Source organism: Stegodyphus dumicola, chromosome X2 (assembly GCF_044657685.1).
Source record: "Stegodyphus dumicola isolate Sdum_Otavi_A_Nest chromosome X2, ASM4465768v1".
NCBI lineage: Eukaryota > Metazoa > Arthropoda > Arachnida > Araneae > Eresidae > Stegodyphus > Stegodyphus dumicola.
The window spans coordinates 94,399,206-94,413,027 of NC_140781.1; the positions used below are offsets into that span (position 1 = coordinate 94,399,206).

At 34.7% G+C, this 13,822-nt stretch overlaps 1 protein-coding gene and 1 non-coding gene across 2 annotated transcripts in view; both read left to right on the plus strand.

Moving 5' to 3' along the window:
* The first annotated feature begins 2,200 nt into the window (after positions 1–2,200).
* The window catches only part of LOC118185807 (proton channel OtopLc-like), a 64,337-nt gene continuing 52,715 nt past the window's right edge, over positions 2,201–13,822 (plus strand). The window contains exon 1 of the mRNA XM_035355723.2: positions 2,201–2,380. Coding sequence (XP_035211614.1) covers positions 2,343–2,380 — 38 coding nt within the window. The 5' untranslated portion in view covers positions 2,201–2,342. The remainder of the gene's footprint in view (positions 2,381–13,822) is intronic.
* TRNAT-UGU (transfer RNA threonine (anticodon UGU)) lies at positions 5,633–5,705 on the plus strand. Its single transcript has one exon. It is a non-coding gene; the product is annotated as a tRNA-Thr (tRNA).

Genomic DNA, 13,822 nt, shown 5'->3' on the forward strand with positions numbered 1-13,822 from the left:
GAACCTAAAGTACGCAGCCGAAGAATTATGCAAACATTCAGAATCGAACAGGTAAGCGTATACATACTTGTCTGTGAAGCTGAGATTCTGAAGAGAATACAAGAGTAAGAAAGGTTTTAGGCGATTTGTGTGCTCATGTTCCTTGATGACATTCGCCGTGTTTTTCGCAAGAGTTAGGTAAATTTTATTAAGTACCAGGGAAAATGAGTAGCCACGAACGTATAGATGAGCTGGAAAATTGTCAGACGCGTCGAGGCAGGCCAATCACAAGCTCAGGTGGTTACAGAGCTCAATGTAACATCCACTGTTTTCTGCAATTTGTGAAAACAGTTTCAGGACACTGGATCATATCAAGAAGATGTGCACAAGGTCGGTCAAGATTCATAACGACGAATGAATATCGTTATTTAGCACTTTTAGCAGGGTGACACAAGACTACTACAGCTTCACAGCATTCACGTGAGTTTTATGCCGCAAATGGGACACGAGTTTCACGGCCTACAGCTGCCCGAAGGCTTCGCAAGATAGGGCCGTATGGGAGAAGACCAGCTGTTAGCGTCCCGCTCATTGCATCACACAAGACAACGCGTTTAGCATGGTGCAGACAACATGCGCTTTATATCAAACTTCAGTGCAGCACCGTGCATTTTACGGATGCACCGAAATTCAGCAAGGACACTGACGGCGTACCCGCATCTGGAGAGAACCTGGAACATGATACCATCCCTCCAATCATCAGGGGAAACGATCATTATGGTGATGGAGGTGTATGGTTTGGATACGTATTATATTCGACGGCCGCCCACTCCCTTATGTGCTTGACAAAGGTTCTTTGACTGCTATGAAGTATAGATCTTAGAGCCCTATATTCAACTTTTCAGGAGCGCAGTTGATCCTGGGTTTCCGCAAAAGGACGACAATGGTCGTCCGCATAGGTCTCAGGTGGTCGTCGATTACCTGGCAAGTGAGGCATCACATGGATTGATCTGTATTGATTTAGCTATTTTCAATAGAATTGTTATTAAAATTGTTTTATATTCCCGTGCAATGCAGCACGATACTTATTTGAAGAGAAATCTACGCCGGAAAAACTAAAATACAGGAGCATGCGCATCTAACATTTTAATAAAAAATATCTCGTAATTGTACTCTTTTGCTACCCAGAAAAAGTTGAGAAAATGCGAGAAGTTCCTCGTGCATTTAAAAAGCTTATAAAAGCTGGAGGAAAACATCTCAATTCAGTTGTTTAGAAAACTGTTGTTGTTTACTGTAGCGAATTCGCGGCGAGATCGGCTTAGCTTTCTCTACGCTTCTCTCTTTTGAATTAAGTTCTGTTGAAAGTTTTAGTAGTTTAAAAGATAACTACTGTGAGATATTGCGATATTATACGAATATCGTTAAGGAAATTTAGGCATTTTGTTTTTATTTGTTGTGATAAGAATAAATTTTATTCACTTTTCATCCGACTTGTGCATTCAATTTATAACGAACCCGTACGCACGCAACACAGAAGGCAACACAGGTTGTAAATGTGAGCCCTTTGGATGTTGGATGGATCTGTATTATTTGTATTAAAGCAAAAGAGTTTTTGCTAAGAGAAGGAATGCTTTTGGGGATGACTTTCCAATGAAAACCAGACCGTTTCATGTAAAACATGGAAAAATTTTTAAAATATCCATGCAACCAGTCTATTCACCGAGATTTGAATTCAGGTCGAACTACTTATATTTCGAGGCTTATCCACTCCATCTGTGGGACTGCAGAGACTAGGGAGCTCTGGACGTTGAGACGATCAATACAAACATTTTTGTTTAAATTTTAAGCATTCAGGTTTTCGTGATTTCTCCTCTCTACACTAGTTGAAAAAGTAATATTTAATAAATATTGTTGTGACAACTAAATGGCTATATTCAAATTATTTTATATAATTTTAGCTATTAAAATATTAGCCTACTTTTCAATGAGCATATCAAAACGATCTTATATGATATACAAAGTGAAACCATTATCAAGACATTTAGACTGTCATGATTTGTTTATTTTTCGCATGGGATGCGCAGACGAGATGAAGTTTGATCACAGACTTTCAGATCTCAATACTGAGATCTGTTGCTTCATATCAAAGTAAACAAGCGGTCAATCATTTTCGTATCAGTGACCTTCACTGGAGCATTGGTTGAAGATCATTGGGTCTGCGGAAGCATCGATCTCCACTATATGGGAAACCCGGACTGATAAAAACAACTAAAAAACTTTCTTCGTGTAATTTAAATTACGGTTGTAACGTTCAGATGTGAATCTCGAAATGTAAATACGTATAAGTAAATTCTGCTCAATATTTGATGAGGAAAATTAGACAAGTACAGTTTAGAATGAGAAGGTAAGTAAAACTAATTTTAACAGAATTTGTGAGAGCAATTATTTGATTTTAAGATAATTATGGGAGTTTACTTTTAGAAATGCACCTATGATTTAATTACACACATTTCTTGCAATTCGGCTTATATTTACGAAATTCAGTCTGTTGAGATTTTTGAAGTTATTGGACAACATGTGTTTCTTCGTATCACTTATAACAGTATTCTTACTTCATTTTCAAGGTATTATCAATGAAACGGTTTTTTAACTGTGTTGTTATATTTCAAGGTCTGCCTGTATTGAAATAACTAATATAAGAAGCATATTTCTTACGTTTAAAAGCATTTTAACACCATATTGTCCTACAATAGAAAAGATCCTCTATTGTTTCATCAATCAGTTCTGTCTCTAACTGACTGACTGATGACTGAATGAAGAACTTCAACGGTCTTTCATTTTGATTTATGTAGAACTAACGATGTTCATGCTCATTTTGGTACTTGATGACTTCTTTAATGCAACTCAAGTCTCAAGCATGTTTTTTATTTAACTTTATCAAACTGGAAGAAAAGCAGGTCAGTTTGAAAATTAAAATTAGGGAAAATGCTTCAATCAGAATCTATCCTAAAGTTTTTTGATAAAGAATTTTTTATTCAAATTCCAAGCAAATAAACCTTTTAATATAAAAATTTTGTTCAAAACTAAGCAGATCTAAAGGTGTTTTTTTCTAACTATAGCTTTATTTTTTATCTAACTGTTTGAATTGTTTCTGTAAACTAGATTTTTATATGGATTTTGTTCGCTAGATTGGACAAGAGACCAAACTGTTAAATAGTCTTAATAAATTGTCTTTAATCATTCAAAAGTAATATCATTACAAATCTCTTCGTATATTAGATAATCTAGATTACATAATTTATCCCAAACATAATCTGAGATACTTAACTTGAGGAAATGATATCATTAGAATTGCGGCTGCCCATTTTCCAGATTGCCAGCGCTTACAAAGCAAGCTGTTGCAGTAACGTTCTATGAAAAACTGAGTATCCTTGTACTTATAGCATATTATTATAACATAATACCTTAAAAAAGTTTTAAGACTTAATTTAAGAATATCTATAAACACTTCATCCATTATACAAATTTTAATAAGGATGGAAAAGAAGAAACTGTTTCATTAATTGATGGTTTTTACCATAAACATCAAAAAAGCAACTCTGAAAATAATACAATAAAAGTATTGTTATACGTATCTCAACATCATGTGAAATTTCAAAACGTTATAGATATTATTCAGCTTAGTTGAATTAGTAACTAGCTTAGTTGAATATTCACTAATGCATCCATTTTAACGTCGTGTGTTTTACGTATGGGACAAATTGCTACCAATATATTAAGCAAAGAAAGATCTTACACAAGCTTTATTGCGACATATGTTTTGATTAGGAATATGTATTTTGAGGGAAGCCTAAGCTATCAACTTAGAATTATTTTGAAAGTGAATAACAGGAAATTTTGACATAGTTTATGTGCATAATTTTAACATGGCTTATATTTTGAAAGTGAATTATAGAAAATTTTAACATGGTTTAATGGTTTATATGCATAGCTATCATAAAAGAAGCATACGCCAGATTATCTGAAAAATTATTTGTTTTCAGGTTTATTATTCAGTTAGATAAAAAAGTTGATTAATGCAAAAATTCAACGAAGTCAGAATTATATATGTATCAATATTTTAACATGAAACTTTACTGCAACAGTGCAGTATATTTCAGAAAGATATTTCTCTGCAACAAAAATATAAAACATAATTGCAAACATTTAAACAAACGACAAATTCTGACACTGAGAAGAATGTCCGTATCTTCTACGGGGCTAATTTCTAAAATTAGAAGTGTCGAAGCCGCATGGAAAACGTTCAGGAAAGAGAAATAAATGAATAAATAAATAAAATAACTATTAAAATAATATAAAAATTAGTAATTGAAATATTATTAATTAAAATTAAAATTCAGTAGAATGTGAAGACGTAAATGAAAGTTTAACAAATCAATAACTAATAGTTAAAAAGTAAAATAAAATATCGGACCTCTTCTTATTTGGTACTGAGGCTGGAATTACAATTTCATAAAAAGAGCTATGAAAATTCCGGCTAAATTCAAATCAAGAATAAACAATATGATTTTATTTCAAGGCATGATAGAAAAAACAAGGATCATTCTTTTTCCAGCACCAATGAAAAAGGTAAAATAGTTAGAGCTACTAAAAGGAATAGAGGGAATGCTCAGAATATCTAAGAAAATTTGGTTACATAGTCTTTTTGTCCAAAATGACATTTCGCCCAATCTTACTTCCCTTTTGTAACCTACGGATGAGTGTCTTTTCCTCAATTTCCCCAATGTCCTCCTACTCTCATCCCCATCATCTGGCTGAGATTAGGAACATCATGTGTAATCATCTCATGTAGCATCATGTGTAAAAATTATCTTAGTCCCATGTATAATATGCAGACGGGCGAGATGGGAGTTTTTTTCTATCTTTGTCTACCCTTTCATTCCTTAGCTCTTTAATATCTTAACTCCTACCTCCATTTTCACATCATTAGTTTATACTCATATCTACAAATATTGGTAAATTAGTTTTTTAGTGAATTTTCATTCATGAGTGTTAAAGTGTCCTCCTTAGCTTCTTTTCTTAATTTTTCTACCTTTTAATTTTAATTTAAGTATTAATTTATTCATATATTAAGAACAATTTTAGATCAAAAGCAATAATCAAAAGGTGTCTACTCCTTACGATAGTTAAGTAAGTGTAATAATATTATAATTTTCATAAATTAAATTTCCACATACGTCAAACAATACTTAATACTTATTTTTATGCAATAAAGTGACATTACTTTTTTTTCATTCGCATCTTCTCTAATTTTAATGTGAAACCCGCTATTAGTGCAGAATATCAATTCCGGGATAGTTATTTTAATTACTTTATAAGGTATTTCTACCACTTCCCTAGCGTGCCTTCGTGGTGTAACGGTAGCACGCTGGGCCGGTATTCCAGAGGTCCGTGGTTCGATTCCCGGCGAAGGCGTTGCTAACTTTTCATCTCTTCTGCTTCCAATTAACCTAATGACTCTACAAGTGGTGCCCAAACTAAAAGGGTTGTGGATGATGATCCTCCCCAACCAGGATTTGGCGACTAGGTTCTCTAAAACCCTAGTCGCCCTTTAAAAAGGGGAGTATATAAGGTATTTCTCCCACTTCCCTAGCGTGCCTTCGTGGTGTAACGGGTAGCACGCTGGGCCTGTATTCCAGAGGTCCGTGGTTCGATTCCCGGCGAAGGCGTTGCTAATTTTTCATCTTTTCTGCTTCCAATTAAGCTAATGACTCTACAATTTATGCGAGAAGAAATGTGCTATTTGATCCGTACAAAGTAACATTTTTATCATTCGAAAGTCATCTCTTGCCGTTCATGGAAATGTAAATATTCCTTGCCTGCTTTGCTATAATAAATAAACGACCGAGTGAAAATTTGTGGTGGTTAGTGCATGCAGTTACTATGCCGACTCTACAACTTATGGGAGAAGAAATGTGCTATTTAATCCGTACAAAGTAACATTTTTATCATTCGAAAGTCATCTCTTGCCGTTCATGGAAATGTAAAAATTCCTTGCCTGCTTTGCTATAATAAATAAACGACCGAGTGAAAATTTGTGGGGGTTAGTGCATGCAGTTACTATGCCGATGGACCCGGCGGCAAGGCCTGGATAAGGATAGTGCATTTCTGATGTTACGTTTACGCAGAATAAAGGCAGATAAAATCGTCAGGGCAGAGTCCTCGCGTGTGACTGGTGGCAGAGTAAGAAGTATATAAAACGTACACTAACTATCAATAATGTTGATTAGTTACGGTAGTTACAGTGCACTTGGTAATAATAGTTACAATGCACTTGGTAATAATAGTTACAATACACTTGGCCAAAATTAGGATAATGCATTGCAGACACTAAGCTATGTCTGCTAAACTTTAGTGCAAATCATGTACTCATTCTGTTTTCACCTATCTCTATGTACGCTTGGAATCTGAAGATGTCATCTACAAGTCAACAATAGCATTTTTTTCTCATTATTTGATAACAGTCCGGCGAGGACTCTAGTGGAGCTCTGTCATAAAATGACTACTTAGTTCAAAGTTGGATTCAGGTTTTTCAAATTTTTATTTCAACAACAACCTTCGTCAGTCATCATTTGACTCAGGATTTTTTTCAAATTAAAAGGCTTATTGAGCTGTCATGGAAATAAACCGAATTTCGTATGGTATCGCTAATTCCACATTTCATGAGATATTATTCAAACGCTCTTTTGTCATGCAGACTGATAAAATTAATATGATTTTTCCAAGCACATTTAATATCACACATTGATCACGTAAGATGATGAAACAAGACGGTTTTCCCACGCATTTTCATGAATCAGTGATTCACGAATATATGTTTTCCATTCATTTAGCACGATATAAATAAATATTTAAAAGACTAAAACAACGTTTTAATATTAATTTAGAATAAGCTACAATAGAGATTAATAAGATAAGAAGAGAAAATTAAACAATTAGAAAAAATAAGGGAATAAAAACTTAAAACAGAATACGGTTATAAAGCTATATTGTATAAGTTTGCCTTAGCAGGAAACTTGAAAAAAGGGCGTCCTATTGCGGCTTCGAACTCCATACCTAATACCTTACCTTGTATTAATAAAATACACTGCTGAAATTAAAATTGCTACACATTGAAGGAAAGCAGTTCGCAGAATCATAGTTATTTTACAGTTATAATAGAAGAATAAAACTATTAAAATTTCAAGTAGTTTTGAGATATAGAATATTCAGAAACAAGTATCTGGAGCATCCGCAATCCGGTAACAATACCAACTTTTATACGGCCTAGTATGGCGTAGAATAAACTTTCGGTGGAATTTTGGAATATTGCTCTCATGTGGTTTCAATGCTGCGTTTTCCTAGGATATCTGGCGGGTGTTGTCATCTCAGTTTCTTTGCAACCATTGACCAGACGTTTTGAGTTTGTGAGAGATCCGGAGAATTAGCCAGCAGCCGAAGCTAGCAGTCAGACACTCTGTATATTGAGATAACGTAGGGGGACTCTCGTGCTGTCCTGTTGATAGGTGCTGTAACAGATACTCCTAACATATGACCCAGCCATGAATATTGAAACCTTAGTAACAGAATGTATACGGTTGCGGTAAAAGTACCGAATATATAGTGGCTGATCGAAGTAGCCGAATATGTGGACTAGAGCTGCATCTTACTTACAAACAGGACTTACAAACAGGAGATTAATCTTAATCGTAAACCAAATGGAGTGTTTCCACACGTCGTTTGCTACGTCTTACTGAGAATTGAGCTCCTAGTGTAATTTTAAAATGCTCAAGCTTAGATAGTCGCTCCGCTTTGGTAAGTGCTTAACGAGTTCTGAGGTAGTATAGCTGAACAACTGTTGACTAATTCAGAAGTCAAACAACAAAAATCAGCGTTATATTTACAAAATTTTCACAGGACTAGTTTCGATGGTTTTACCGAACCACCATCCTCAGGTGCAAAACCGCAAATAAACAAGATAGGAAATAATGATTAGATAAGATAAGAAAGCCTGGACAAGAATAAGCCAGTGGCGCCATTTGTTGGTGAGACCAGAATTAAAACATAATTTCTCTAAAGGCCGAAGGCAAATTTGGATTGGAATTAGGATCGTTAACTAGAACAGAAATATTTTTATGAATGTGAAATGCCTCTAGAAAATCCAGTTCTCCAATGGAAGATGTTTTTTGAATAATTTTGGCAGCAGAAAAACTGAAAGTGTGATTTTCGGACCAACAATGTTGAGCAACAGAAGACTTCTGTGTTTCCTTTTTTCTAACATATGCCTCATGTTCCTTGACGCGAAATTTTAAGGCTCTCTTAGTTTGGCCAATATAAATTAAACCACACTGGCAAGGAATCCTATAAATACCCCAGGAATTCATATCCGGAATGGGGTCCTTGAGTATGGAACTCGGAATTTTATTGATGGGAGAATAAACAACCCGAAAGTTAAATTTCTGCAAAATATGTGCAACTTTATAGCTAATTGATGGAAAGAAGGGAATGACAACAGAATTTTTATAATCTCCTAAAACAAGAGTGTGCCTTTTAGTGTGTTGAGATGAGAATTTTTTAACTGCTTGATTAATAATGTTGGGTGAAAAGCCCCTGTCAATAGCTATTGCTTTTAAATAATTTAGTTCTTCATCAAGGGCTAGTTTGGAGGAGCAAACTTGAAGAGCACGGAAAATATAGGAATAAAATGAAGCTAACTTTTGTTTAGTCGGATGACATGATTTATAGTGTGGTGGAAGGCAAACCGATGAAGGTTTACGGTAAACCGTAGTACTGAAGTTGGATGTGTTACGTGTGACCAGAATGTCGAGAAACGGAAGAGAATTGCAAGTCTCGAGTTCAAAAGTGAACTAAATAGCAGGATCAATAGAATTCATTGTTGAAAGAACTTTATTTAAATCATCTTTATTACCTTCAAACAGGGTAAAAGTATCTTCTACGTAGCGGAACCATGCCGGGAAGTTTAAAGTTTCAAACAATTTTGATTCATAATAATGCATGTAGATATCAGCCAGGATGGGACTGAGGGGGCTTCCCATGGCTAATCCCTCAGTTTGCTTGTAATATTTATTTTGGAAAACAAAATGTGTTTGTTTCAAACAGAGTTGAGTGAGAGAAATTAGCTCATCAATTTCGATGCAAGAGAAATGAAATTCGCGAAGTCTGGTTTCTAGACATCTTAATGCACCCTCCACTGGAACATTGGTGAATAATGATTTTACATCAAAAGAACATTGGTGAATAAAGATTTTACATCAAAAAAATTTTTTTTTGTAAATATAACGCTGATTTTTGTTGTTTGACTTCTGAATTAGAATTTATTCGGCGTGTTATTGTGTCTTAACTGTTGACTGTTGAACTTAAAACATCATGTTGTGCATAACTGACATCTTAGCTGACAGGGCAAGTGGTCTCATCTCGTAAAATTTTGAAACGAAAAATCATCAGTTTAGCTTGTGTTTACAAGGTATTTTCGCCTTCTTTTCCGCGCGCCTTCGTTGTGTAACTGGAATCACAATCGGTGCGTATTCGGGAGTACCGGCGTTCGAATCCTGGCGAAGGCACTGCACACTTTTCCCATTCATGCATCGATATAATCTAATGAATTTACAAGTGATGCCCAAACTAAAGGTTTGGCGGATGATAATTGTAATCACCCGGATTTTGGCAATCGGGTCCCCTCATCCCCAGTTGCCCTTTAAAAGGGGTAGTATATAAAATATTTTTTCCTCCTTTCCGCATGCCTTAGACAGGTCCAGAGTTCGAATTCTGGCGATGGCATTACACATTTTTCACGTCTCCTGCTTCAAGAAAGCATAATGGCTCTGCATGTAAACATTTCAGTTATAACACATCAAAATGGCTATACAAATCTTAATCTGATTCTAAAGTGAATTGTGCTTTGTGTTGCCATTTGATTAGCTGTTAGAGCATTATTCGCCATTATAACTGAAAGATTAAGACAACTCAATGTGTATAGCCATTAGACTGATCATTCATGTAATTTATTTCACTCCATAGAACTTAAAACATTACTGTCCATTCTATGAAATTCTGAGTGAAAACTGGGGAAAGCACTAGTATCCCAAATGAAAGCGAAGAACACGGAAGGAGCAAATGTTCAGATGGCGCTGCTAGTGAAGCCCTAATGCCAATTTGGTCATGTCATTAATATCGAAATAACACTTCAGTTTTCGGAAGTGGTAGCCACAGCACCCCGATAATATTTTCTTAAGTATGTCATAGCTTTGAAGCTTTGACATACTTAATTAACTTTGAAGAAACTCGCTCTATTTTGTTTTGGGGAGGAAGTCCTGTTTTTTATCACATTCTAGGTGACGAAGGCAGCTGCATTTCTGCAATGAATCATTATGCATAGACACCATTTCATGCGAGTTGGGTTGCTGTGAATATCCTATTTGGCCACTTAAGTTTTTGGTACGAGTTTTGAATTTTAATTTAGAATAAATTCTTTTTTTATTTAAGAATTCTGCTCCTCTCCAGGAGGGGGGCAACCACTTATGCACAGGAAAAGTTCTTCTAAGGCTGTTGCAAGAGGTTTGTACTGATGCTGTCAGTGATAGATCAAATGACGCTGAATCTGATAAATGTGAAGAAATCGACTATCAGATAGGCAGTGAGCAAACAGTTTGTGATGCAAGTGATTAAACCTAATTATAAGGACAAAGAAAAGCAAAGTGAAACGAAGAAGACAACAAGTACATGAAAATTTAGTCGCTTTCTTAACGGCTATTAAATTATCCGGAACACAAAGCTAACATTTTAATCTTCTTATAATAAAGTTATAAATTTTAAAAACGAATGCATTACTTAATATAAACGCAAAATATTCATGTATTTGAATCAGGCAGAATGTGTTTATAACGCTAGAGAAGACCAAGAGTAATATTTTATAAAATTGAGTGTTTGTTTTCCTTGTTTTCGTTTAAGTAAATGTTGTTCCCTTCTACATGGACTGAAATGAATTTTACCGCTATCTACGGCACAGGTGAACTTGTAGTGTCTAGTGCTCAAAGTGATACGCTAAAAGTAAGTAACACTGTCTGAATTAATGAAACGATTGCTTTAGGCGGGACAGCGCGACTAACTGATGCTGCGAGTTTAAAAAACCTAGCAATTTTGTTTATCTGATTATGGAACAGCGAGGGCTATCTGCCTAAGGAGACGGAGGACTTTCCAAGGGAAACCGGCTCGTATCCATGTTACACCTGGGTATAATCACGATAAAGTCTATGCAGCCAGCACCTTCCCTCGAAATCGAACCCAGTTCGGACTACCAGCAAATTTTCGTTCAGCAAATTTTCGTTCAGCAAATTTTCCGCTTGGCCGCGAGTGGGCCCTGTGTTGTTAAAATTAATGCAGTGTTTGTAACTATACTGCATTTAAGTGTTTAATTGCCTGCATTTAAGTGTTGTGCCTGCCATATATATACATATATATATTGCCTGCATTTAAGTGTTGTGACATGAAAGGAATCGAATATCTTCGTGATGTCATCGTTAGTAAAAAGTTCAATCAACCACGCAGCCTTGTAGAATTATTCTATAAAACAACACTGATTCTAATTTAAATAACTATATTCATTTACTTACTAACATATACTGAAGTGCAGTAGCATAGCTGTAACTAAATACCGCCAGAAATACCAGTACAGGTTAGATTATGTTTGGTTATTTAAATATGACACACGAAGATTATCTACCTAAGGAAAAAGATACCTTCGGGGAGGACTTTCTATAGGAAACTGGCTTGTATTAGCATTACATAAGGAGAAAATCAACCATGTAGCCAGTTCGTTTGCTACATGGCGAACTCCCAGTATTCGGTCGCCCTGCCGCTTGGTGAGGAGGAATGTTATCACAAATCCGGTACCTTATTTGCTCTACAATTCCTTGTCTGTCATTAATATAATTTTAATGTTCTCCTACGAGTTTCTTTAGCGTATTTTATAGGTATTGTGGAATGTAAGAAACAAAAGTTGTCCGGAAACACATTTTTGTAACTCTTTATAACGTTTTATTTATTTCTCAAAAGTAAAACTTTAGTTTGTGCTTTGCTAACGACTTTTTTTTCTCGTCTATTTCACTTCTTTACACAAGAATAATGCAGATAGTTAGCTCAATAAAACAGTGAGGAAATACAAAGGAATTATCTTAATGTTAATCGCGTTGCTGGTTTTTAGTTGTTCTAGTAATTAACTCTTAGAAATGTCGGCTATTTATATAGTCTAACTTGAATTGTTTCCTGTGATTGATTTAACTGTTATGAATTAACTACTGTAACACTTAACGGTATTCTAGATTACAGCGTTATAAAAATAGTTTCTCTTTAGGGTTATAAATGGTTAAGTTACTTTGCTTTATGGTTAAACTCTTTCTTTTACAAAATGTCCAAAAGTTAGCAAGCATTTATGTCTTATTAGTTTACTAAGTACAAGTGTGGTTTAATAAATATTTTAATTTACTGTGTTGATTTACAGCCTTCTGTTTCAAGTAGGCTAATGTTTTGAGCTAGTTAATTTTGTTGTTGAATGTTTGTGTTGTTTCAAATGGAATGAATTTATTTTGAGTTTTTAGTCATAGTTATGCAAACAGTAACTTAGTTGATACAGTAACGTTAGCTGATGAAACAGTAACATTTATATGAGAAAAACGCATGAGGACAGACCTTAAAGCTTTGCTTATGGCGTTATCCAGTTTAAAAATTGTTTATTAATTCTCACCCTGATCTCCAAAACTGTCATTCATAATCCCAGACCATTTAATGTTTACATTTTCACTTTCTCTTTTACATAATGGGCTGTAAATGCAACACCATGGGGAATTTTATGGTTTTCAAACGGAAACACCTTGCTTACAGAAAGCCAGTCAATATTGCCATTCCAGTAGCACATGATAAATAATGTTACAAGATCCAATTTGTCACGGAGCCTGATGGATTTTTGATTCCAAGCGCTTCACACTAGTAAACTCTCAAAGAAAACTAAGACCATTTAAATAAAGACATTCTGTGTAAAAGTCAAGAAAGTTAGATCCTAGGCTTTGCGAGGCCTTACAGCTTTCTCTCTATACCTATCCATGCTTCCTTTTCCCTCTAGAGCTTAACACTTTTGAAGCTCGACATACGTGACACCCATTAATTAACACCCAAACAAATAATACATACAGATCGTATTTTTTAAAAATAAGGTATAATTTTTTAAAAATTCTTTATATAAATTTAAAATGACCCCAGTTTCAGTCCACAGTTTTTGAAAACCTAAAAATAATAATTAAAACAAATAGCTAATTATGTGAACATGAAATTTTGGTCTGTTAATACATTTTCAAATAATTCTGTATTTAACATTTTTTTAATATTAGCAATAGAATTTTCAATATTATTTCAGCATTTTTTTGTTAAACCTGCAATGAATAATGTGTTTCAGTAGAAAAATATGTTTTGAGTGCAAAATTTTTTTAAGTGTTTGTTGCTCTTATTCGTTTCATTGAACCTGTCAATGGCTTTAGCGTGTTGAGTTGCTTTATTTATTCACAAAGATGACCGGCTGATTACGAAATCTGGTGATGACGAGCATAATCACTTAGCTAAACCCATGATACGGTCGCTGATCCCGGAACGCAAAAAATTTTCTAAATTTATGTATAATGTAGTTCTGAGATATTTTTCATCATAAATACTTGTATTATAGAATTTACGTAAGAAAATCGCAAATATCATATTCAATTACTGAAGAATGCCCAGCAAAAAATTCTTGGAATGATGATAT